Consider the following 24391-nt stretch of genomic DNA (forward strand, 5'->3'; position numbering starts at 1 on the left):
CGAGGTTTCCTTTTTTTTTTCTCTGCGAGTTGCTCGTGAACACGCGCCATTTCAGGGTTCGTCGGTTTGTCGCTCTTTCTGACATTTTCATGTTTCCGAGTTTGTTGCAGCACCCGCGTGCCGGGCGTATCCTCCGCGCGGGCAAGGCTGACACCGCAGCCGCTTAGGTGAGTGGCAGCATTTATGCCCCAAGCTTATCGTCTATGCTCAAAACATTTATCTTCCTGGAAACGATGGAATCGGAATCGACTTTAGGCGATCGATTCTCGATTCCGTGCCTGAGAATCGTTGGAATCGACTCATCCTTAGTTTTAATCTCATCCTGTATCAGCTCTAATGCACACCCTGGATAAATTACCAGCAGCTGCCACTCAATAAATTTAATATATTAAAAAATAACACAATTTTTCATAAGTGGGTGATGTCATTAAGAGTTCCAGTTCATCTAATCGTTCAGTGAGACCCTTTCATCAAATTAGGGGAGGAATCAATTGCAAGACTGCAAGCAACAACTCAGCCAAGCACATGATGCTGATGCATGAGGAGGCCAAGAAGGACGCAGCACAGACACATGAGCTCGTGACATCATCAACTCATCCGTGATAGGGTCCATTGGGATAATGGACATAGCAAGGGATAAGTCACTTAGTCATCGCAAATAGCTCGAAAAGAAGGTGATTGGTTGAAAAATGGAGAAAATGATTTTTTATTCTACCATTTCAACTCCATCACATTTGATAATGAGAGAAAGCAATTGAAGGAGAGCATTGTCAATAGTGGATGAGAACACACACACACACATACTCCTTACTTGTACTTGTCTCCTGTTCTTGGGTGGATCTCAGCCTTGCAGCGATAGATGGTTGGGTCCCTCATACAACCGTTCACCGACTGCATGTCTATCTTGGCGCGCACACAACATCTCTGCCCCAGCGCAGAGCCCTTCTTCATCTCCTCCCACATGCGCAAATTCTCCCCCACAGCTGCAAACAAACACAACAAGCCAATTCCTTCACACACATCGGCAATTCTATCACTGGTCAAAAATATCTATACTCAACATCATTGAAACCTCCTTGGCGGAATTTTCACAGAAGTCAGTTTTATAGCTAAGATTTGCACAATAAGACTTGGAATATATATATTAGTAAGCTTGTTCACACCATTACTAGTTGCAGACTGCATAGCTCTAAGGCCTTCCTAATCCCATTTGCGAACATTGTCACTAGCAGCTCATATCATTACTTTCCGTATGCATAACTATGCAACATTATTGAAAAATGGCTCTGACAGAATCAATAAATCAATGCTTGTGATACAGTTAACTATCAATTACACGAAGTCAGCGGGACCGGAAAATTGGAACTTCCAAATATCAAGTTTTGTAATTTCAAACCTTTTTAATTAGTCACGAAAATATGTTCGCTTCTATTTCCACTGGCCTTTTCTGTCTTTAATGCCTTGTTTGACGTTTTCGGTGAATATTAGAATAGATAGAATTAAAAAAAAATGCTCTTTCTTATTGATTTTTTACCGTGAAATATTGTTAAAATCACATGACCCTAAACTTCCTGTTTTTAATTGTTAAATATAAATGATGTTAGTGCTAAAGGAATTCCCATCCATTAAAAACCATAATAAAATAATGAATTGAAAATTTTTGCATACAAATTTAATCTTAGAAATTTGTGGTCAGTAGCAAATAGCAACCATTATGTATGCACAGGATAGATATTTGTTTCCAATGCCTACAAAATTTTAACGGCAGCCGGCCTCCTATTTATTCAAAACAGTTAATTTCATGCATTTCCACCGAAGATAACTGATATGACTAATATGCTTTTAGATGCCGTAATGCTGGTGTTATTAGGTTTCATGATTCCGATACATCTGGAGTATGCTCCTATACGGAAGTGAGGCATGGACAATGACCGCAACAGAGAAAGCAAGGATAGAGGGCTTTGAAATGTGGTGCTACAGAAGAATGATGAAAATCAAATGGATTGACCGAGTTAGTAACGAGGAAGTCCTAAGAAGGGTAGGAGAGAAGAGAAGCCTCATGAAAACCTTAATAAGAAGACGGAACAACCTTACAGGCCACATCTTGAGACATGATGGCCTGATGAAGACAATCGTCGAAGGGCAAGTGGAAGGCAAGAATGGAAAAGGAAGACCTCGGACAAAATACATGGAACAAGTAAAGAGAGATGTGAAAGAGAAGAATTACGTAGGTGTGAAAAGATTAGCTGATAGGAGAACTGAGTGGAGAGCTGCGTCAAACCAATCCTAGGATTGTTGACCAGTGATGATGATTCCGATAGCATTTCAGGGAGCTATATTGAAACACGATAGTAATCCATTCATACAGGCAGACTTGAAGCATATGAAGATTATTTCCACCTTTATTGCGCCGTTAACCTGAAAAAGAATTGCTATACTAATGTGGAACCCTAAAATTTCATCACGCTCCTTTCGTCACCCAATTGCAGCTGCCACTCATTATTTTCACTGCTACTTGGAAAGATAGAAAGGTATGAATTTTTGAACAGATTCCGAAGTTTTGGCATTCAATAGTCTGATGCATTGCCATAAATAGTAGGTATGACATATATATTTAGAGCATTCAAGAAATAGGGATAATAACAGCTCATAATGCACAGTTCAGTACGAAAGTGTCTGATGCTGCGACTGCTAAAATCAACTTCTTAATGCCTCGGCATATAGCATCCTGCATAATTACATATGATTTGATGATAGATTGCAGGTGGATATGATCATTAGTGAATTAAATGTTCAAAAGTATGATTTCAATGGCTATCATGCGGCAATTTTTGCCTCTCGGCAGAAACAGCCATAGTGATGCCTGTTGAGTGATTTTTTTTTGAGGTGATTTAATTGCCTTTGGTAACAACTCACTACAGCGAGAGATTTCTCGGTTCCCAAGAGCTGATGTTACAAGGGGCTTCCACAGTATTACAAGCTATACGATGCAAGTAACGCAAAATTCTCATTCTTGTTTCATACACCAATAAAGATGATAAACAATTGCTATTATTTATTGTCAAGTAATATAGAAATCAAGGCATCATTTTCAATCTGCATACATATGAAACATGCTTATGAAACTTTCAGCGGAGAACTGAAAAAAGTTTCGTAAGTGTGGAAGTTTCACGCGTGAGGTTTTACGGTAAGAGAGCCTTTTCAATTGGGTCTGCTATAACAGAATGACAATAGTTAAATTAGATCATTAACTAAGTGTGGAGCTAGTGGAAATGAGTTTTTTTTAGCAATATGGTTTGAGATGTAATTTTTGCCGTTATAACTCTGACAAATATTTCTCGGGTTTACATCCAGGTTAAAGCTTGCCGTTTGCCATTATAGGTTATCGGGCGATTGACTTCCAGGTAGAGGGTCTACGCTAAAAGCCTTCAAGGTCATCGGTGTTCACGGGGGGGAAATGGAGCGGTGCCCGAGTTCCGTATGAATAGCATCAACATGTAGACGGGTCCACTAGAGTTTCTCAAATACAATGACTTCATTCCCTCCCAGCAGTCATAGGCCCTCTGCGTCTCAGTAATACAGAGCAGCAGTAGAAGGTGATATCAGGTGAATCTGCAAGTGTTGATAGCACAGTCACCGCAACATTTTCTGATGAACTCCAAGCTGTGATTGAAAGTGGCTCCTTTCCCCCTTTACTTGTTTTTAGTGTTGGCAAGAGGATATTGTTTTGGAAAAGAATGCAATCTCATTCATTCATTTTCAGGGAAGGAAAACCTGGGTCAGGTTTCAAGGCATTTAAAGACTGTTTCATGAAGCTGCTAATGCTTCGGAGGACTTCAAATTAAAATGATTCATCATTCATAAACTCCGTTAGCTATGAAATGGCATTCAAAGTAGCATTTACCTGTTATTTTGATGAGCGATAAAATGGCCTAGGTGAAACAATAATTATTTTTAGACTGGTTTGAAAAATCGTCGACTGCCGGAAATGCATTACGAAAGAGATAGCAGATGATAGCCCACCCGCACAACAGGAGGGAATTTCAAAAGCATATACAAAATTTTTTTAACGTCAATATAAGTCTTTAAATACGTGCCTACTATCTTTAAAGATATTTTAAACTATAAACATTTTTATAAATACAGTTTTCTAAGGCTATTTATAGGAATATATATGGTTTATAGGGGATTCGATACCCAACACCTAAGCTACCAGGAACACATCCCTATCTTCCCAATGTTAAAACGCTCTCGTATGGTGCATAGACCCCAAGGAACGCATCCCTTGCGCTATACGAGGCATGGGTGTATTGTTTTTATAGCCCCATATGTACACCCATGTCTCGTATAGCGCAAGGGATGCGTTCCTCGGGGTCCTTGCGCTGTACGAATTTGCGTTATACGAGAGCGTTTTAACATTGGGAAGATAGGGATGCGTTCCTGGTAGCATAGGTCGTGGGTATTGAATTTCCTCTAAAACATATATATTCCAATAAATAGCCTTAGAAAACATTATTTATATAAATGTTTATAGTTTAAAACATCTCTAAAGATAGTATGCACGCATTTGAAGACTTTTATTCACATTTTAAAAAATTCTTACGTGCTTTTGGAATTCCGTCCTGTCATGCGGGTGGGCTAACATCTGCTATCTCAGGGGTTCGTAATGCATTGCCGGCAGTTGACGATTTTTCAAACCAGTCGAAAAACAACTATTGTGTCACCCAGGACCTTTTGTCGCTCATTGAAATGACAGACAAATGCTACTTTGAATGCCACTTCATTGCTAGCGGAGTTTATGAATGATAAATCATTTTAATGTGAAGTCCTCCGAGTCTTTAGCAGCTACGTGAAACAGTCTAAAAATGCCTTGAAATCTGATCCAAGTTTTCCTTCCCTGAAAATGAATGAACGAGAATGCATTCTTTTCCAAAAGAATATCATCTCGTCAACACTAAAAACTAGTTGAGGGGGAAAGGAGCCACTTTCAATCACAGCTTGGAGTTCATCAGAAAATGTTGTGGTGACTGCGCTATCAACACATGCAGATTCACCTGATATCGCCGCATTGAAAATACCAGCAAGCCGTTTAAATTCTGGAACCAACCGGAGCTTTCACTAAATGTCTCGGAGCGATTACCACTCTAGTCTTTTTGTACTGATTCACTGAACTTTCCGTATGTGTAGACCGCTTGGTTGAAGTTGGTGCGGCTGAGGTCACTGATGTTTTAACTTTGTCTTTATTCAGAATAAGGCATCGTGCGTTTAAACTTCCGCGCAATATCGCTTTGACGTTCTCCATTTTCAAAGCAATTGACCTATATCAATTTCTCTTCTAGGTTTATGGTTTTTCTTGATAAATTCTTGATTTTTCTACCCACATTCCTATTTTTTGCCATTTTCTCTTGGTTTTTACTCTGCATGGCTCTATCGAAATCACCTTCTCCTGCTGAACTGTATTCTTGAGACGCAGAGGGCCTACGACTGCGGGGAGGGAACGAAGCTATTGTGTTTGAGACTCTATAGCGGACCCTCTTATATGTTGATGCTATTCATGCGCAACTCGGCCACCGTTCCATTTCTCCCCCGTGAATACCGATGACCTTGAAGGCTTTAGCGTAGACCCTCTACCTGGAATTCAACCGTCCGATAACCTACGACGGCAAAAATTAAGTCTCAACCAGTTTTGCTTAAAAAAACTCATTTCCACTAGCCCCACGCTTAATTAATGATCTAAATTAACTCATTCTGTTAAGGAGACTAGATAAATTACTTCGGTAGGTCGGCTATCTGGACCCAATGACGAGTAATACTTTTGGCTATTGCACAGCAATGGATTTCGATTAATATGTAAACAAAAAAGAAAATTTGAGGCAAGCAATAATATTAATATGCGAAAAATGATAGAAATTTCGTGTGTGTTTAGCGCAAGTTCACGTTTTATCACGAGAGCGTTTAAGATTTTAGATTAGGCTACACTGCGTTGCAATGTTTCCCCGAGGAACGAATTCGCGCTATATCGAAATTGCGCTAATCGAAATTGCGCTATACGAGACATGGGTGTATGGAGAGTGATTTGTGGACAGCTCCCAATGGACAGCACAGAGTTTGATTGAACTCTGAGATCCAAATTTTGGGTCACTCCCCTTGTTACATAGAGAGGCTTCCATACTTCTTGATGACCTCTCATAAATCATAGAGAAGAAGGTTCCACTGTAGATGCTATGCATCCTAATTGATAGGAGGTTCTACTGAGACAAGCAGGAAAAGATTTTCGCACAAAAATTCCGTATTAAGCTCTTCTAATTGCTACAAATAAGAAAACTGAGCTTCCTATTGTAAATTTGGTTGAAATTCATTTGAAAATTTGTTTTTCTGCACTGTCTCTGCAAGTGTTGCTGGGATAGGCATGGAAAAGATGCTTTTTACCATAACTATAATTATGTCAAAAAACTGACATAAAGGTCATTGTATTGAGTCATGATTAAAACAAACATCACACTTATCACCACAGTCCTTTTTGAATTAATAGCAAGTGAATGCAAACTGCAATTGAATTCAAATGGTTGCTAGTGACATGAAACGACCCTGCAGTTAGTCGGATAATGAAGCTTGATAAATTGTCTACAAAACCAAGCTCACTGAACATGCTCATTTTGCTTTTAGGCAGCAATGGACATCATCCATGAAAGCAAAACGTTTTCTAAACAAAATATGTGAAAGGTTGCTCTTGTTTGGAGAGGTTCAGTCAGAGTCCAAGAATTTTTTGATGGATGTTAAACTGGCTCAAATACATGATACCAGCCCAGGCAAGTGACAACTGTGGAGCTTAGTGACTTTTTTCACCCTACATGGAAATTGTCAAACACTGTATCTGACATATATCTACTTGATTTAACATATTAAATTATTAAAAAACTGACAACAAACTGATTGCTTCTTTGAAAAATAAAACAAAAAATCGTGGTTCACATACATCAATACAAATATCAACTGAAAAGTTTGCATGCATCTAATAAAAGTCATTGCCATGACCTGCCTTCATACAACAGTAAGGAATGGACAAATGAAAAGCACTCCTGCGTCAAACTCACTATTATTCCTGTTCTTCGACTCCACCTTTTGCTCTCGTTCCACCTTCATTTTTTCTGCATCTGTATCATCCACATATGCTTTCCCCTCATTGAGCAGCTTTTCACAATACTCCAGCATGAGATCAAAGTACGATGACGTATGAGTGAACATGTCTGGTTTGATCTGAAGAAGTTCCAAGTCTTCCAGTATGACCTGTAATGTAATGTAATGACAAAGGTGAAATTTGAGGTTTTGAAGGCAAAGAAAACTTATCCAGAAGATTTCCCTATGCTTTTCCCGATGAACTAACCAACACAAAAAAAATCACTCTGATAGCACTGCCCTTGGAATACGCCAAACTTGTTATAAACTCCTCCTATTGTAACAAATTTTGATAGCTTTCTTCCTTTTTATTGGAAACTGACTTGGAATGTTTCACCCACCCCCTTTTCTACAAGTGATGATCCTTTATCCCTTGAAGATTAATTATGACTCACTAAAATATCTTATTATGCTAATCCCATTTTTCTCATCAAAGGATTAAGTGCATTATAATTTTGAAAACTTCCTCTTGAATTCCTCCTGGCAAAGTCTGCCATAGATAACTGAGTAAGGGGTCTTGCTGTTTGTAAGATGCTCTTGCCTGCAGAACAATCGTTCCTCACATTTTCTAAAGCAGTGCATCATTTATAATTTCAGGTAGATATATATATAAAAAGAGACATTCCTACCAACTCTTTATTCAGAAACCAAGAATTGTTGGGAAGCCTGCAGGCTTTTGCAATATCTAAGCTACTTTTGTAGAATCTTTCTGGTAACAGCAGTACATTATTGGGAGTTATATTAACACAGGGAGCAAAGAACAACATTTGAAAATATTAAATTTATATAAAATACTGAAATACTGTATATGTGTGAATATAGTCCCCCCTTTTTTAGTACATTATTGGGAGTTATATTAACACAGGGAGCAAAGAACAACATTTGAAAATATTAAATTTATATAAAATACTGAAATACCGTACATGTGTGAATATAGTCCCCCCTTTTTTTTCCAAAAATGCCCAAGGTAAAAGTAAAGGGGGGGAAAATATTCAAACACAATTTTTTAACTTTTCCCGAAACTGCAGCCTCAAAATTAGGGGGGGGGGGGGACTATATTCAGAGGGGGACTGTATTCGGAGAAATACGGTATGCATGAGACTTGCATCTGGGAAGTGTAAAACTGCAGGCAAAAAAGTAACTCTCAAAAGTCAGCTCATGGCTATCTAACCTGAAGAATGTAATGGCTTCATGCAGTGAAAGCAAATCATTTGCATTATCATTCAAATGACTTTGCATGACATAATTCATAATTTAAAACAGCCGTAAGGAATTCCACATGACTAAATAAAAAAAAATAGGGATCGAGAGATACGATATTTTTCTCTCAACTGTATCAGGATCAGATACTTGATTTCAGGAGTCAAATCTTCGGATATTTTTAAATCCAAATACATTTTTAATCGCTTATTATAAAACGAAGTAATTATTCAAGTTCCTTCTGGGTGCATACAATCAAAGGAATGCTGTTTACATTGCCATGCACACTTTTAAGATATTTTCTCATTAAAATCATTTTTATAAGCTTTCAATTTATTTTTTAAAAACACTTATGTATATTACAGCTCTGGGGAGTGTTTCAGAGTCTCATCGGATTGGCGGAATTGGCAACGGATTCAGTCCGAGTCGATCAGGAACCTATCCTATGTTCGTCTTTCGTGCATTTCACACATACTATCGGAAAGCGTTCCGTTTTTGGTATGACATCAATAGTCATCCTAAACGGGAAACGATAAAATGTCACAATTTTCAAGAGACAAGTGAGCAGCGAAAACAACCTCCCGCAAGGTTTGGACGCAAAGGGTATGTACAGTAGGGCTGATCGGAAAAATCCACTTTTTTTCAAATCCATCTGGCCCAATGAAAAAAAGTCCGCGTCCGTGAAGAAAATAATCCAACACCCACGTAGCGTTGCAGATACAAGAGCAGCAGGCCGATCCCTTCCCCTCCCCACTTGCTTCTCCCCCTCCCACGCCTCCAATACAGCAAAATTCATCCTGTGTGTGCTGCTGGGAGGGCATTCATCTTTGATTACATAAATCGATAGATGGTAAGAGGTAAAAAAAGGATGCGTAGTGAGACGACTTGTCTCTTATTTGGCGCCTCGTCGGCATTAAACAAATCGATGTTACCAACTTCTAGGGAAGTGATGAAATATTTTTAGATCTGAGAGCACAGGAAAGTAGCCTACGGTCTATGAAAAGGCCTCTCAAGTGGCTATAAAGGTGTGCAAACTATGTGATGCGCTTCTCTTCCATTATGTGAGTGACTAAATGGATTTAGCGGTACCACAAGAAGTACTAAAACTTACGGAAAATGCGAACAGGCCAAAAGTAGAGTTTTATTTAAGTACAAAACTCAAACACTTCTAAAGGAAGATTTGAAATTATGCAATATTTTTACGTTTAAGTGCAAGAAGGAGCATAAGGCTTCCCCTAATGAAGAAGTATTTTGAGAGACAACAGTGCTATTACGCAATCAATTATTTGTAACGAAGGGGCAAACAACAATTTTCCTTGCCTTCCATCACCTTTCATGCTTTAGGATGCTCTTAGCATGTCATTATCATGATGTATTCCATCACAGAATCTTCAGATTTCAATTCTCATGTTGACATTTTGTTTGACATGCTGGAAAACAGGGAAATGACCTTTGAAATATTCCAGGGGAAACCAAAAATAGCCAGTAGGCATTAGAGAATCCACATTATTGTTGATAATAATTCCCCTCTTTTATACTTCCAAGGTAGTTATAATACTTGAACATGGCATACTTAAGTTATAGCTTAATTAATTTGATCACAACGTCTGGAGAGATTTTTGAATAACTGTGGTGTACATATTTAATAAATGAAATTACGGCTATACTATAAATATTATAACATCGGACAACAGAGAGGGGGAATATAAACAATTTGGGGTTTTAATGAATACTAGAATGAATAAGAAATAAATAAACAATTCATTATAGATATAATATATATCACTTTGGTTCAGAATTATCATTTTCATGGTTGTACTAACACTGCGAGTCACACTTGTAAGGAAACTACCACTTATGGAATACAGTGGAACTTGGTTAGTACGTTCTTCCTTAGTACGTTTTCCTCCTTAGTACGACGATTTCTCTCGGTCCCGGTACCATCGGAACAAAATACAGGCAAAAGTATTTGGTTAGTACGTTTGAAAAAATTGCGCTTTCCTGGTTAGTACGCTCAATTGCTAGCCGTGACGCAACCCGCAATTCGTTCTCCAGTATCTTCTTAAGGGTCGTAAAGCTCCGAATTCATGATTTAATTTATTATTACAAGCCATTAACATTCTTGAATTCATTCCACATATATTTCTTCGACCGTGATTTATCCAAATGCATTTCTCAATTCTTATGACGTGATGAATAGTAAAATATGGCCATTTATCAGGAATGTCTAACTATGCAAAACTGCAGCCAATGAGAAGCCCCAATTTTCCCCACCCCGAGCTCCTCACCTTCTGTTGCCTCTGGAGTGCCCACTGCGCAAAAATTTCACGAGTGGGCAATTGTTGCTATTGCACGAGTTATCATGATGAAGAAATGAGTCTTATCCAATTCCCACTTTATCTAAAGCAGTACTGCACGACGTCAATGCTACGGAGTACGTGCGTATTTGACTACTGCTGCGGGAGCAGACGATGCTCTGGATCTCCACGCAAAGCTTAGCTAAAAAATACTTGATCTCGGCACGAAAGCAGACGACATTAAACAAATTTTAAAAGTAAATTTCAATTGTATAACATAAAATCTTCTTGTAATTACGTCGTAATCTAATAATCTTGCGTGTTATTATTCGATATATCGATCGATATAACAATCGATATGGCTTCATTCCAGGAGCGAATGTGTACGGCTTTTGCCGTAATTTAAGGTTAATATAATTTTGTCCAATTTTTATGATGTTTAAAAACAACCCGTTGACATATTCAGGGTTGTTGTGGTATTCTCCGAGTATGCTGTGACAAAAAGAAATGACTTAGTTTTACTTGTCCTCTTTCTATTAATACATATAGGATAAATCACGGGAGAAAGATGCCGTTTTCATGTAATTGTCTTCGGGAAATCTATGAAACATTGTGATTTTTATTCACATGGTATTGTTTTTCAATGTAGTGCCCATTTTCTTTATTTTAAAGGTGAAAAGAGTTCTACGAGAACTACCGATAGTAATTTTAATTATGACGACTTTTCCACAGATTGCAATTACCCCGACTGCTATTTTTTGCTTTCCTCGTTAGCACGTTTTCCTGGTTAGTACGTTCATTTTCTGTGGTCCCTTCAGAAACGTACTAAACAAGTTCCACTGTATAATGTGTTATGATAATGCAATGGCAATAATGTACCTACCGGCCTTTATCAAATTCGCCAATTAAAAAAGGGACTTGATAGTTAGCTCCCATTCTCATAAAATTAATGTACAAAGTGCATTTCATTCAATTTTTTTTATTTCTAATCGATACTTCAAAGTGGGCGTGGAATATTGAATTCATAGAGAAAAAATTGTTATCTTGTAAATCCTCATAAATGCATTAATTATTCCGTTTTTGTAGTTCTGTTCAGTAACATTAACTTTTCTTTAAATTTTATTAACACTCAATTGTTTTAGTAGTAAGTGGATTGATAAAACATAAGATGGCAGTGCTGTCAAAGTACCGGCCATTCCAGATGCAGTATTTTTTGGTACTTATGAATTGGATGGATGAGGCAGATACTTTGTGGATATCCATTATGAGATATGAAGTGAACACTTTGCACTTTCCACATAAAATATTTTCATTACACTAGAGTCGACATGTTTCGCTGCACTGCAGCATTATCAAGACTATCCGGGGCACGGGTGAAGCAGCTATTGTCACCTCTTTGAGAAAATCTTTGGTGGATAATGGTCTATTAGCAATGAAAGCGGATAAAGGGAATTCTGTAGTGATAATGGACAGGCAAAGATATGTCGATAAGTGTATGGACTTCATTAAGGCTAATGAAATTGTGTTACTGAAGCAGGACCCAACGGCTAAATATCAGAAGGAGTGTAAAAAAGCCCTCTCTAATGTTCGAGTGCTTTTTTCTCCAGAGGAAATTAGGAGGGTTATCGTGATGAATCCGCTAGCCGCTAGTTTTTTACGGGATCCCGAAAGTGCACAAGCTGGATATCCCTATCTGCCCGGTGATCTCTGGTATTTCATCCCCGGCGCACATTCTTGCCAGAGTGCTAAAATGTAAATTCATCGAGTATTCCAATTTTAAAAGCACTCATAGTGTTAAAAATTCCTTTGAATTAGCAACTAAATTACAGGAAGTGAAAACTCTGAAAAAAAAGGTGTGTTAGTGTCATTTGACATAGTAAGTCTGTTTCCCAGTGTCCCGAGGGAGAAAGCAGTTGAGCTTGCAGAAGAAGTGTTAATTCAATCCCAAGCCCCCCAAAATATTGTGAAGGATCTAATGCATCTCATAAAACTCTGTGTTAAACAGAATTACTTTGTGTTTAATGGTAACCATTACCAACAGGATAATGGACTGGCTATAGGGTCCCCTCTATCACCCTTACTGGCTGAAATATTTCTGAATAATTTGGAAAAAGAATTATTTCAAAGCAATCACCCGCTCTTGAAGAATGTGCATTATTGGTACCATTACATCGATGATATTTTGTGTTTATGGAGCGGAACTAAGCGCCAAGTGAGAAATTTCGTGAAAATGTTAAATACGATAAATGAAAGCACTAAGTTTACAGTGGAAATCCAGGACAGTGATAAAATAAATTTTCTTGATTTAACTATATCCATTCAGAATGGTAAACACATGTTTGGTATTTATCGAAAACCAACATGCACTGATCATGTGATCCATGCAAATTCAAAACATCCTCCTAGACATTATCAAATAGCTTTCAATAAAACTAGTAAGATCTTTCTTATGGTGTTTTATCGTTTGAGTGCTGTTTAATTCATGTACACCTTCAGCAATGATATTACACGTAATATCACCTGAATTCTGTTTGTCTTTTGTCTTTTTTGAGTAACATGCGAAATATATGCGATCACGAATGTCACCTACCAAATGTCGAATTTTGGTGTAAAAATTAGAAGGTATCCAGAGTGCGGGTTCATCAATTACATTTTGTTATGCTCCTTGATATGTCTTTTTATTTATAGTGGACGTAATAAGTGGAATGTCAACTTAATCGCCAAGAGGAAGTTTCACTCGATAGCAAACGAAGTTCTTGTTTTTTAAACTTTTATTTACATTTTCCTGTGTATTTTCGAAAGAAATTAGATGATTTGAGGAATTTTATTAACATATTATTAAAATTTAGCGAATTGAAATAAAATCTGCGAAAAAAAGGTTTTAGTGGGTATAGATTCCGCTCTTTTGGAACGTAACCCCTAATTAGTATGGAAGCCAATGGTTCGACTTTCGTACAAGTTTTCGGGAACGCATTGTGTACGAAAGTTGGGGACCGCCTGTACAGTCCTGTACAGTAAAATCCTTTGTGTTAATCAATTAGAGATTGAACAACCTAAATACTGTTAGAAATGCATCCAATTGCCGAAAGCTATCGAGACATCTTCGGGCCTAGTAAATCACTCACCAGTGAGTGACTTACTAGGCCCGTATCAGTGGTGCAGTGCAACTGCACATGTGGAGAGAGGATCACAACTAACATTTCAGCTCCACATCCAATGTCAGAAAATTATGATCTGAAATATCCGATGAAGGGCAATATCCACAGATATTTGAATCCGAGGTATCAGATGCCGACCATTCCAACTAAAAATATCTATTCAATCATTCTTCTTTAGCACCACATTTCGAAACCTTCCTCACCTCCTCCACTGCTGTCATTGTTCAAACCTCACTACCTAATGTAGGTCTCAATGCAATAGGGTAGTTTCCTTCATAAAAGAAAACGAAATGCATTGATTGCTATTCGTTACCCACCATTAAGGTTTTCATAACATACAAATTATTTGGTTTTAGAAATCCCAGTTTAGACGAATGGCAATGGTCAATTTTAACCTCATTTGAAAAAGGCCAGATTGGCACCCATACGATGCCACTATACTTGACGTCACAGGGACCTAGTTTCTATACGAGCAGATAAGAGTTTTACATCGTCTGAGATTACCAATGCATGCATGAGGCACAGACTTCAGGGAAACATCTCTTAATAATCACCCATTAACCCTTTCGAGACGGTGGAGTTTTCGTCTTAGCACGACTGCTGTACTGTGCCCCAAGAGACTCTTCTTTCTCATGGTATGGAGCATTTTTGGGAGTTATTTGTTAAGAAGGGTCTCTTGATGAACCTTTATCGACCCCTCCACGCTGGGACTACGCATTATCATTATATTCGCTCCCTCCTTTCCGGGTTTACGACCATACCTGTGGCATTGGTTCGCGGTCAACTTATGTATTGCTTATATGTATTTAGCAAATGGATAATTGTTGCTTGCATGTAAATTGCAGACTTTGAATTGAATTTCTCATTTTTTTTTTTGCACTGTCAAATTTTATACGAAGTCTAAGGCCATTATTAACGCATTTAATGCAGCAACAATTTCCATGTTGATGTTTATACATAACTCGAGATATAAGTTAATATTTATCGTAGAATTTCATTTAAAAATTGTAAATACAGCTCAAAAGATTAAGAATTCAATTCTTAGTTTATATTTCTTGAGAAAATAACAAATATTTATTTCGAAAACTGACTGGATTAACAATTGTATGACCGCTGTCCCTTGCCACTAAGAGGGGTTATAAAAGACAAGGGGTCTGGGTACCTGCTCCCGGATTCCGAGGGTAAATCCTAAACCTCGTAGGGTTGCGTCCCGAGACAAAGAAGACGTAAACCCGCGACCGTCCTAAAAGGGGGAGAGCTAGAAAACGTATATATACGGCTTTCGTTGTCCTGGCTAAGAAAATCTCACACTTAAATAAACGACCGTCGTCTCCCGGGTCAGGAAACGTCCACATGTATATATACGTGTATAGTAGGGAAAAGGTTAAAATTGCCTAAGTTCGGAAAGTTTCCTTTGTTTGATAGGGTATTAATAATCCTAATTTAAGCGAAGCGCTACCTGCTAGCATCCTGCGTTGTATCAGCGCTCAAGCCTCCCCTCAAGGTCACCTCACAGGGCGGCAGCGGAAACCAGAAATACGTCCCACGGACTTTTCCCATCATTCCTACTTAGCCGTCGCGTTTTCGCGTGCTTGAAAATTTTCACTTTTCGTTTGATCGCGAAAAATAGATATCGTTATTTAAAAATATGAAAGCATAAAATGCATACTCCAGGAGTAATAATCTTTCGATTTAGGTAATAAAAATATAATAGGAAACCACTCTATTCTTCCTTACTTCAACACTTTTTTCCCAGCTGTGTGTAGATTCCCCTTACTGAAGAAAGCAGCTTTGCAGCAGCACATTAGCTGACAATAGTGTCATAGCGCAGCTAGTAATGGAAAAAGGAAGAGAGGCCTTAAGACCACTCCTTAAATTACCTTTTCAAAATCCACCTTCTCCTTTGCTGGATTTGTGTCATCAAACCTCATTATAAGCTTTCCTTTGAATGCCTCTTGGTAATACTGATTCAAAAGGGCTGCTTTGGCATGGCCGATATGAAGATAGCTGTAAAAGAAAATGAACAGTTTCATTTAGGTCCAACATGCAGATCAATACATGAATGGTTATTCACAACCGTGTTTATCACAAGAATCCCTGCAACTATTTCTTTCTACTTTTACAATAAGTTTAGTTTAACTCACACTAAAACTTTAATTTTATGATTAACTTTGATTTCAAATCAAGTCTTGATTTTACACAGCGACGCTCAAGTCCGGCTGGGAAAGTATAGGGAATTGCAAACAAGAAACTTTCTTCTTCTGGTAAGTGAAAAGTGAAACTTCTGATTTTAAGTCTTTTCTTAATTTTAAACATTTTTTTTGTACAGCATGACCTAATCCCTATAGAGCAAACTAATCCTGATTTGGCACAGAAAAGCCTAAACCTTGAAGAGATGACTGATCTCGATTATATGTACCTATATTTCATTGAGTTTATCAAGGATTTACGGATGGCAACAGCCAGGTTTAATAAAAGTCAAAACATAAGTACGACAATACAAGCATAAGAGTCAAACATATGTATTACAATGAGTCGTATTGAACAAAGCTATGGTTGGAAAATCACAACAGGATTAATACAATAAAATCTCAAAACTAGGCAAGTGCAAACAGTAACCGCGAATACTCAAATACCTCGACACTAGAAAGTATTCGATATTCGAGGTCTCGAATAATTATGCTAAAGTACGCTCTCGAATACTTCGAATACTTTGAATTTCACACGCTATACTGTCGCACACTGTCGTTGGTAGATGACTCGGAAAATTGTAAAGAACTCTAGTCGTTTAGTGCATGCAGCACCGTTATAGGAAAGTTGACGAACTACATCAAATTCGCGGATTAGAGTAGTGAAAAGAGTTTGACATGGGGAACCGAAAATGGTCAGGTGAAAAAATCCCAAAATCCCCAGTTTCCCCACCAGGAGAACCTCAGTGACGTGGGATAGCAACCTTAAGGCATTTCCCACAATCTGCTATCCTCCTCCATTCAGCACTCGCCTCACCCACTCTGACCCTTTCCCCTTCTCCGAAATCAAACAAAAGGTCCCAGCTCGCGCAGGGATCGTATTACGAAGACCTTAGCTTTGAAAAAATATCAAGTTACATGAGAACAATAAAAACATGTTTCATGCCCTCCCCCCTTTTCTCACCCACTGACCTTTTTCTGGCTACCTGCTTCAAAGTTCCCCATTTCTGGAGGTCAACTGCTGCATGAGTACCGGTGGGATAGTTACATTAGCGCATTTCCCAAGATCCGCTATCCCCCTCCATTCAGCACTAGCCCCCCTCTGAGGCTTTCCTCTTCTCCGAAATAAAAAAAAGGTCCCAGCTCGTGCAGGGATCATATTACGAAGACCTTAGCTTCGAAAAAAATATCTAGTTACACGAGAACAATAAAAATGTGTTTCGCGCCCCCCTTTTCTCACCCACTGACCTTTTTCAGCCTACCTGCCTCAAAGTTACCAGTTTCTGGAGGTCAACTGCTGCATGATTCACCAATTAGCCCAAAAGGTGTCTAACAATGACTTTCGTCACTTGATATTACACCTTTATTGGATTGAAATATTAGTAATGTGCATGTAATTTAACCCTTTTAGTGCGGCGCGCCGATATATCGGCTTTTATGTTATTGTTGTTAAATTTGAGGACATTGAAATAAAAAACTTATACGTCAGTAAACGTATAAAAAAGTTGTGTTTATTGTCCAATTTAATCTCGTTAATTTAAAAAAACCGCTTAAAGATATCTAAAAAATTAACTATATAATGTTTATTTTTCCTAGTTGCTACATTTCATTAAAATACCCTCCGCATTTTTCGACTCTACCCCGGGAAGAAGGATAGCACTGTAAGGGTTAAAAAAGAATGAGAGCAAACAAGGCGATGGATTTCTGACTTCATTTAAGCATTTTACGCGAGGAAATAAATGTCAAAATACGACGGAGACTTAGCGTTCTGGCGGGACTCCACATGAGCAGCATAGCTTCTCGGAAGGTGATGCAGTATTTTTTTCCAAAAATATATATCAAGTTACAATTTATGAATTGTGCTATAAATCTCTATTGTTACAATCACAGACAAAGGGATATTTTCTCAGGATATTTGGTTTCTCCCTGATAGCAATTCGAATTCATCTTCTTATCTCGTGAGAACTCCCAAAGATGGACTGAAAATAATTGAAGAAAATCTGATGGAGAAGCACATGTATTTTGCAAAATGCCTCAGATTGTCCGATATTACTTGATAGCAGGAGTGGGGGTAAAGCGAGCTACCTGTTGAAAATAAGAAGTTGGATGAAGCCGAGTATCAGATGGGCGTGCCGCTGAAATGGCGTTTGGTAAATAAGAATGTATACATCAGACAGAAATCCATCGTAGCAGTGTAAATGCCGAGATGGCATGCAATCATTTTTCGCGAGGTGGTGTGTCCCCTTAGGATATTTGAAAGAGATGTTAGTTGAATCAACTATATGCCCAATTCTTTCCATAAAATTAAAATATTATTTATTTATCAGCTAAATTCCTTTTCGAATCCTTTAAAAGGAAGTCAAAATTACTCCCCAAAATCTTGTGATTCCTGCTGCATAGGCAACTTAGTCAAACATTCCTGCATTCATCGTTTAGTATAAGAGGTATTCGAATATTTTAGCAATGATTTAATATTCGAATTCGATATTAGAGCTCGAGAAATCTGCTATTTGACCCATCTCTACTCAGAACCAAAAAATGAGCACTTAGAAACATCGAATTTCGTAATTTCAAACCTTTTTAATAAGTCGCAAAAAAATGTTCGCTTTTGTTTCCTCTAACCTCTTTTTTCTTTAGAGGGTCTTCTTTAACATTTTCCATCGTTAATTGGGAAAGAATTATTTAAAAAATGCTCTTTGCTATAGATAGCTTATGCTATAAAAGATAGGTAATTCTGACGCAATAAGAATGAGGATTATAAGCTTGTACTGGACACTTTCTTCGAGACTACGAGGGTTGTACCAAAAGTAAGGTTCCCATATTTTTGACAAACACAAAACTTTTTCATTCATTGCAATTAAAATGCATAAAATATTTCAATGCATAATTTTTCAGACACATTTTTATTTTTTCGGCGCACTTTCCGCGAAATATATTTTTGTATTGAAACATACAAAGGAGGACTAATACAGAGAAGGAGATGGCATTCCAAGTGCATTCAAAAATTGGGTTTTGACGACTACTTCCAAAGAGTTTATCACACGAATCCCACCGGAGTACTGATCCCTATCTTCTAGGAACTTGCGCTAATGCTTCTTCCCTGTTCCAGGAGGGAATACCGAAGTTAGGAAACAATAGAATTTTACATATTTCGGTCTTCCTCCCCCCTCCCTAAAAGAGACAATGGTTTTCACCAGGCACACGGCGGGGGGACAGGACACCAGGCAAAAGAAAATAAAATATTTTTAAATTATTAACATTTCATACTTTTAATTAATAACGTTTAATACATTAAATCATGAAAATCATCATATAATACATTAAATCATCACATTCTAATGACAGATAGGCGGAAATCATGGAGAGGAAATTTAGGGTGGGTTTTTCGGAATAGGAAAAAGCTATTCACTAAAACAAGGTGAAGTATGAGGATGCCCAGTTTTTTATACCACCTCAGTGTCTTGCGCTCAATGGGATAATATGACATCATTTGACCATGGTGATCGATGCCACTAACTGACTCGTTGTACCGAGCAATGGCCTCTGGTTTGTAAGTAATGCCACCTCCTCTGGCGACGGACATTGATCAGGTCACTCCCAAATTCAGAGCTGATCATCAGTACATCCCGCTTATCCTTCCACTTCATCACGCAGACACCTTCTGAACTGAATGCATCCACTACTTCACCGCGTTTTAGTTTCTTAGAAAGGACGTGAGGTGGATTCTCCTTCCGATTAGATCTAAGAGTTCTCGTAAAATAGGTACTCCACTCAAGCAAGCGGTGGGTCAAGTCAACACTTTTGTAATAGTTATCCATGAAGAGGGATCGCCCAGAATCTAATCTTCCCTAAATCAATTTCCATATGACATTGTCAACATGACCCGGCCTGCCCACATCAGAATCGGAGTATAAACAAGAAATCTTAGAACTAATCCAGAAGGTTTAGTGTACCATACCTATAAAATTGATTGTTTGAGGCGTAACTTGGTGAAAGCGATTCATAATTAAATTAAAAAAGAAGAACTTTGCACTTTCACATTAATATTTATTCACCATGGTCTTGAAAAAATATTAATGTGAAAGCACAAAATTCTTCTTTTTTAATTTAATTACCATACCTATGTTGCTTACCTTTCATATAAATACAAAAGATAAGACTACCTCTCCAGAGAACCATGGATTCATCTACGCACAGTCTTTGAGTTGGGGTCACAGTATCATCCATTGTTCTATGGAAAATATCAACAAGGGGACTTATTTTGTAGAGTCGATCAGACGGTTGCGGCTCATCACGACCAGGATTACTCGCAAAATGCAGAGCTTGCATGATCGCGGCAAACCTGTCCCTGCTAATGCATTTCCTAAAGCAAGGATAATTGAAAAGGGGGTCTACACTCCAATAGTCGGGCATGTGCCCATGTGGTAGAGAACCCCCAAAAACGTTAAAAATTCCACCGATGTGAGCAGCTTCCACTTCGTTATTCTTGCTCTGGGAAAGTACATAAGCAGTAATACATAAGCAGTAATTAAAACGTCTGCTAGTCTATTTGTCTCCGTCACTATTGAGTCCACCATGTCATCTGTCATGAGGAGGTCAAAATACTTTCGGGGATCGTCTCCCGAGTCTTGCATTTTGAGGCCAGGGGTGTCAGTGAATGAGAATTGTGGATGGGTTGGTCTTTTGTCCGTCCAAGTGTACGTCCTTGTCGCAGTTCTCGTCATAAGGGGAGGGGACTGAGAGCCTAGAGGGTCAGGAGGAGAAGGAGGAACATTTTTTGACGCATCAGCCACCCTGCCTGCTTCTTCGTCCTCCGAGGATCCTCTCTCCATTTCCCCGAAGGAGGAACCTTTGCTGTCTTCATACAGAGAAAGGAGTTCTGCCATCTCCTCGGAAGATAGCACCCTCCCAAATCTTTTTTCTTCCTTTTGGGGGGTGGAAGTGACCGCAAGGCCGATGGCTGTGGACGAGAAGAGGGGTGTCAGGGGGCTGGCGGCTATCACTAGAACTCAAAGGGCTGGGGTTAATGCTGGAGGTTGGAAGGGAAGGTTGTGGGGGGAGTTGGGAGGTTTGCTCATAGAGGGGCTTTTCACACCCCGCTTCCCTTTCTTCGGGACCCCTTTCCCTGGTAATCCCTTCCCTTTGCAGTCCATTCCTCCATGTTATCTCCGTGTTTTCTTTCTGAAAGCAAGAATGTTTAAAAGCACGTGTTTATATGAATATATAACAAGAAAAACATTGTGTAGCAATTAAATAATTGCGTAATGTTTATGAAATCACGTACCTTATTGCCAGAGCACTTGGAATAGAAGTAAGCTGGAAATTTTTGTGAAATTTCACTTCCACTTGTTGCTATATACAGGAGAAAAAGAAACAATATCAGCAGACAACATTGACGCAAATCAATAATAGTACTTTTACTAAAATTACAATAACAACAAGCACAAACGATGAGAAATATTTATCAAAAGTCATAAGGGAAATATTCAAGTTACAAGTGACTGGAGTAAAATACTCCTGCAAATTATCAGCTATTGAAGACAAACTAGTAAAAAAAGGTAAAATATTTGCTAATGGCTTATTCCTGGTAAAATTAAATGCAGCATTGTAATTACATGGTCCGGAATGCATTATAACGCTTAGCCTCAATCCCAACTAGAATAATGGGTATTTGTCCAAAACGGAAAAATATTTCACATAATGTAATAATTTTACTTAACAACGTCTTTACTTCTCTGCTTTAAAATACAAATAAAGAAAACAACTTTACATTCACGAAGTTATTTTGTAAACGCAATTTTGAATTATTGTCACAAACGATATGTATACAAAAAAACATTATAGGAAAATAAAAAAACACCGATGAAATTATAATATGGTAGGAGGAGAATGCATGGGTTGAAAAAGGGGGGAGGGAAGAATTCACAAATAAAAAAAAGCAAAACTTTCAACTAATGATTTCTACGAAAGTTGTTTTACATTAAAAGGGGTCGGTACACATTAAAACCACAAAAGGAGAGTGATAATTAACAAAAAAAGTGTAACTTACCACGGAAAAGAAACAGCTGCAGGAACAGTCCTGGGGATGAATCACTCCGGCTACTGCCGATGCACTCGCTCTGAGGGCTAATGAACGACTGACAAGCAAAACGGAAGTGCTATGGGCTGGCGTCTCTCGTATATGGCCTTGGAAAGGGAGAGTAGACTCCTACGAGGATCGTCGTCCGGCGTCACCGGATAGCACCCGCCGGACGACGATCGTCGTCAGTCAGCGTTGAATGTGTTAATCAAGGTAATAAGCGCTTCCAGGGTAATTTGCCAACCTAGTGCATAGGCACAGAAAGAATCAACCGAAATTCAGTCAACAAAATACGACACTAAAATTGTCGCAGTTAATTGCCATAGCATTATAAACAAGAGCGCAAAAATCGAGCATAAGTTTCAGGACGCAGTATGGTCATAGGAACAGAGAGTTGGATTACAGAGGATATTTTAGCAACAGCAAAGCTTTTCCTTCAGGATATAAAATTTACAGATGTGATCGAGGCGACAGGACTGATGGCGCAGTTTTTCTATCCTTTAAATCACATTTACACCGCTCACCGCCCATGAAATTACCGACAATGAAATAGAAAGTACATGGTCTACAATTAAACAAAGAAACAAAAGAAGAATACATGAAGAAAAAAGGAGTATACATGTTAGCTCTTTTTATAGACCTTCAAATGCCAAAGTTGATATTATTTACCAATTTTAAATCAAATACCTGCATTTACTTTGATACACAGCAAAGGTGTAAAACTTATTAGGGGAAATTTTAATCTCATCTCTACATTGGGATTCTTACACTGCAAACCAAATTCAAATACAGTAGAATCCTGATTTAAGGTTTTTCAGGGGGGACAAAATTTAAAACACTAAATGCGGAAAAACACTAAATGAGGACCTGCCATTTTTTTCAGGTTTTAGGGCCTGTAATGATTGGAATGGCTTTTTATGAATAAAAAATATTATTTTAAGTAACTAAAAGGTGCTAAATGCAGCAACAAATTCATTGATTAAATGTTCTTGGCCCAATTAAGGTTGGATAATACTTTTCAGGAATCAGCTAAAAAATGGGTAGTAAAAATAAATAATGAGAGGATGACAATTGCTTCAATGAAATATTTTAAGAAAATTATAATATTCATCAACTTAAAAGCATTCCCACACGGAATATTATTATGGAAATTAGTGATTCCATTTTACGCATATTTCAGTGGCCTCGAAGAAATTTTAAATTTTTTTCTGTAAAAGTGACATGTAGTGACTATGGCATTTCTAATATAATAAAAAAGGAGTAAGTAGGTACTCGAAAAATCGTCATTGCATCAGTAAAGATGAGTGAAATAAAGGGACAGCAGAAGATCGCTAATCCCGAATTATAAACTACCGAATATATAGGAAAAGGAAGGTTTTCTGGAATTTTGCCAATTTAACGTTTTCTGTTGCCTCGGCGAAACGAGCGATTTATGAGCCTCCTGTGCGCACATTTTGGATTTCGAGGTCATCCAAATAAAGGAGAATCTTTTTTCTAGTATGCGTACAAGTCGATGGTGATTCAACTCGATGATAACACCAGATTCGTTGTTATATTCGAGACTCAAATGACCGATGGCGGCGCTGCTGTCAGTGACGTCAATTTCCAATATGGCCGCCAGAGTGATGGTAAAATCAAAACAATCATAAAGCATTGGCGTAAGGAGAGAACATAAACCATAATATCAAGAGCTAATAAGATAGAAATATTCTTTTAAAACCTTCGTACGATGTATTACTCGGCTTCTTTCATCCTTAAGAAGATCTAGAACTGAAGAAAACTGCTTGACGACGTAACTAAGGTGTTTATAATGTACCTAAACATTACGAGTCAAGTTTGATTCTTGACTTGCATTCATCCAAATCGTATTGCTTTACTTCGTAGCCATTTCTATGTAATACACTTCAAAAGAACTTAATAGTATTTCATATACAACCTGCCGCTTCAATACATGGAACCATAATCCATTTCAGGCAGTTTTCGTGTTGTATTTGGGTGCCACAGCCGTCTGCTTCACTGATGTGGATTGCTGTGTTCACCTATTTATTATCATATTTCCGGATAAGAAATGAACTAAATAGTTATTTGATATGCTTTAACATTGGGAAATGAAATTGTTTGGTATGATTTAGAAATTTGAGGACGACTTAAAGATCTTTACTGTTGATTTACATCTTCGTTTATTCGCTGTTCTTAGTAAAATCATGGAGACGATAGTTCTACTACTGATGCTGAATTGACTACCGAATTGACACCAGGAATCCATCAAAATAAGCAAATAATGTTTACCAT

The 24391-nt window shown here is 38.1% G+C and overlaps 1 protein-coding gene and 1 long non-coding RNA gene across 3 annotated transcripts in view; both read right to left on the minus strand.

Annotated features, from left to right (window-relative positions):
* LOC124166770 (bifunctional glutamate/proline--tRNA ligase) overlaps positions 1 to 24391 on the minus strand; it is a 136770-nt gene that overhangs the window by 99942 nt on the left and 12437 nt on the right. For both annotated transcript variants that reach the window (XM_046544449.1, XM_046544450.1), the window contains exons 5-7: positions 15712 to 15838; positions 7095 to 7287; positions 812 to 983 (exon numbers count right to left, since the gene is read on the minus strand). In XM_046544449.1, coding sequence (XP_046400405.1) covers positions 812 to 983; positions 7095 to 7287; positions 15712 to 15838 — 492 coding nt within the window. The remainder of the gene's footprint in view (positions 1 to 811; positions 984 to 7094; positions 7288 to 15711; positions 15839 to 24391) is intronic.
* On the minus strand, positions 20101 to 22577 carry LOC124166773. Its single transcript, XR_006866501.1, has 3 exons — positions 22070 to 22577; positions 21305 to 21372; positions 20101 to 21201 (listed from the first exon to the last, which is right to left on the minus strand). It is a non-coding gene; the product is annotated as an uncharacterized LOC124166773 (long non-coding RNA).

The sequence above is a fragment of the Ischnura elegans genome, chromosome 10, assembly GCF_921293095.1.
Source record: "Ischnura elegans chromosome 10, ioIscEleg1.1, whole genome shotgun sequence".
In the NCBI taxonomy this organism is placed as follows: Eukaryota; Metazoa; Arthropoda; class Insecta; order Odonata; family Coenagrionidae; genus Ischnura; species Ischnura elegans.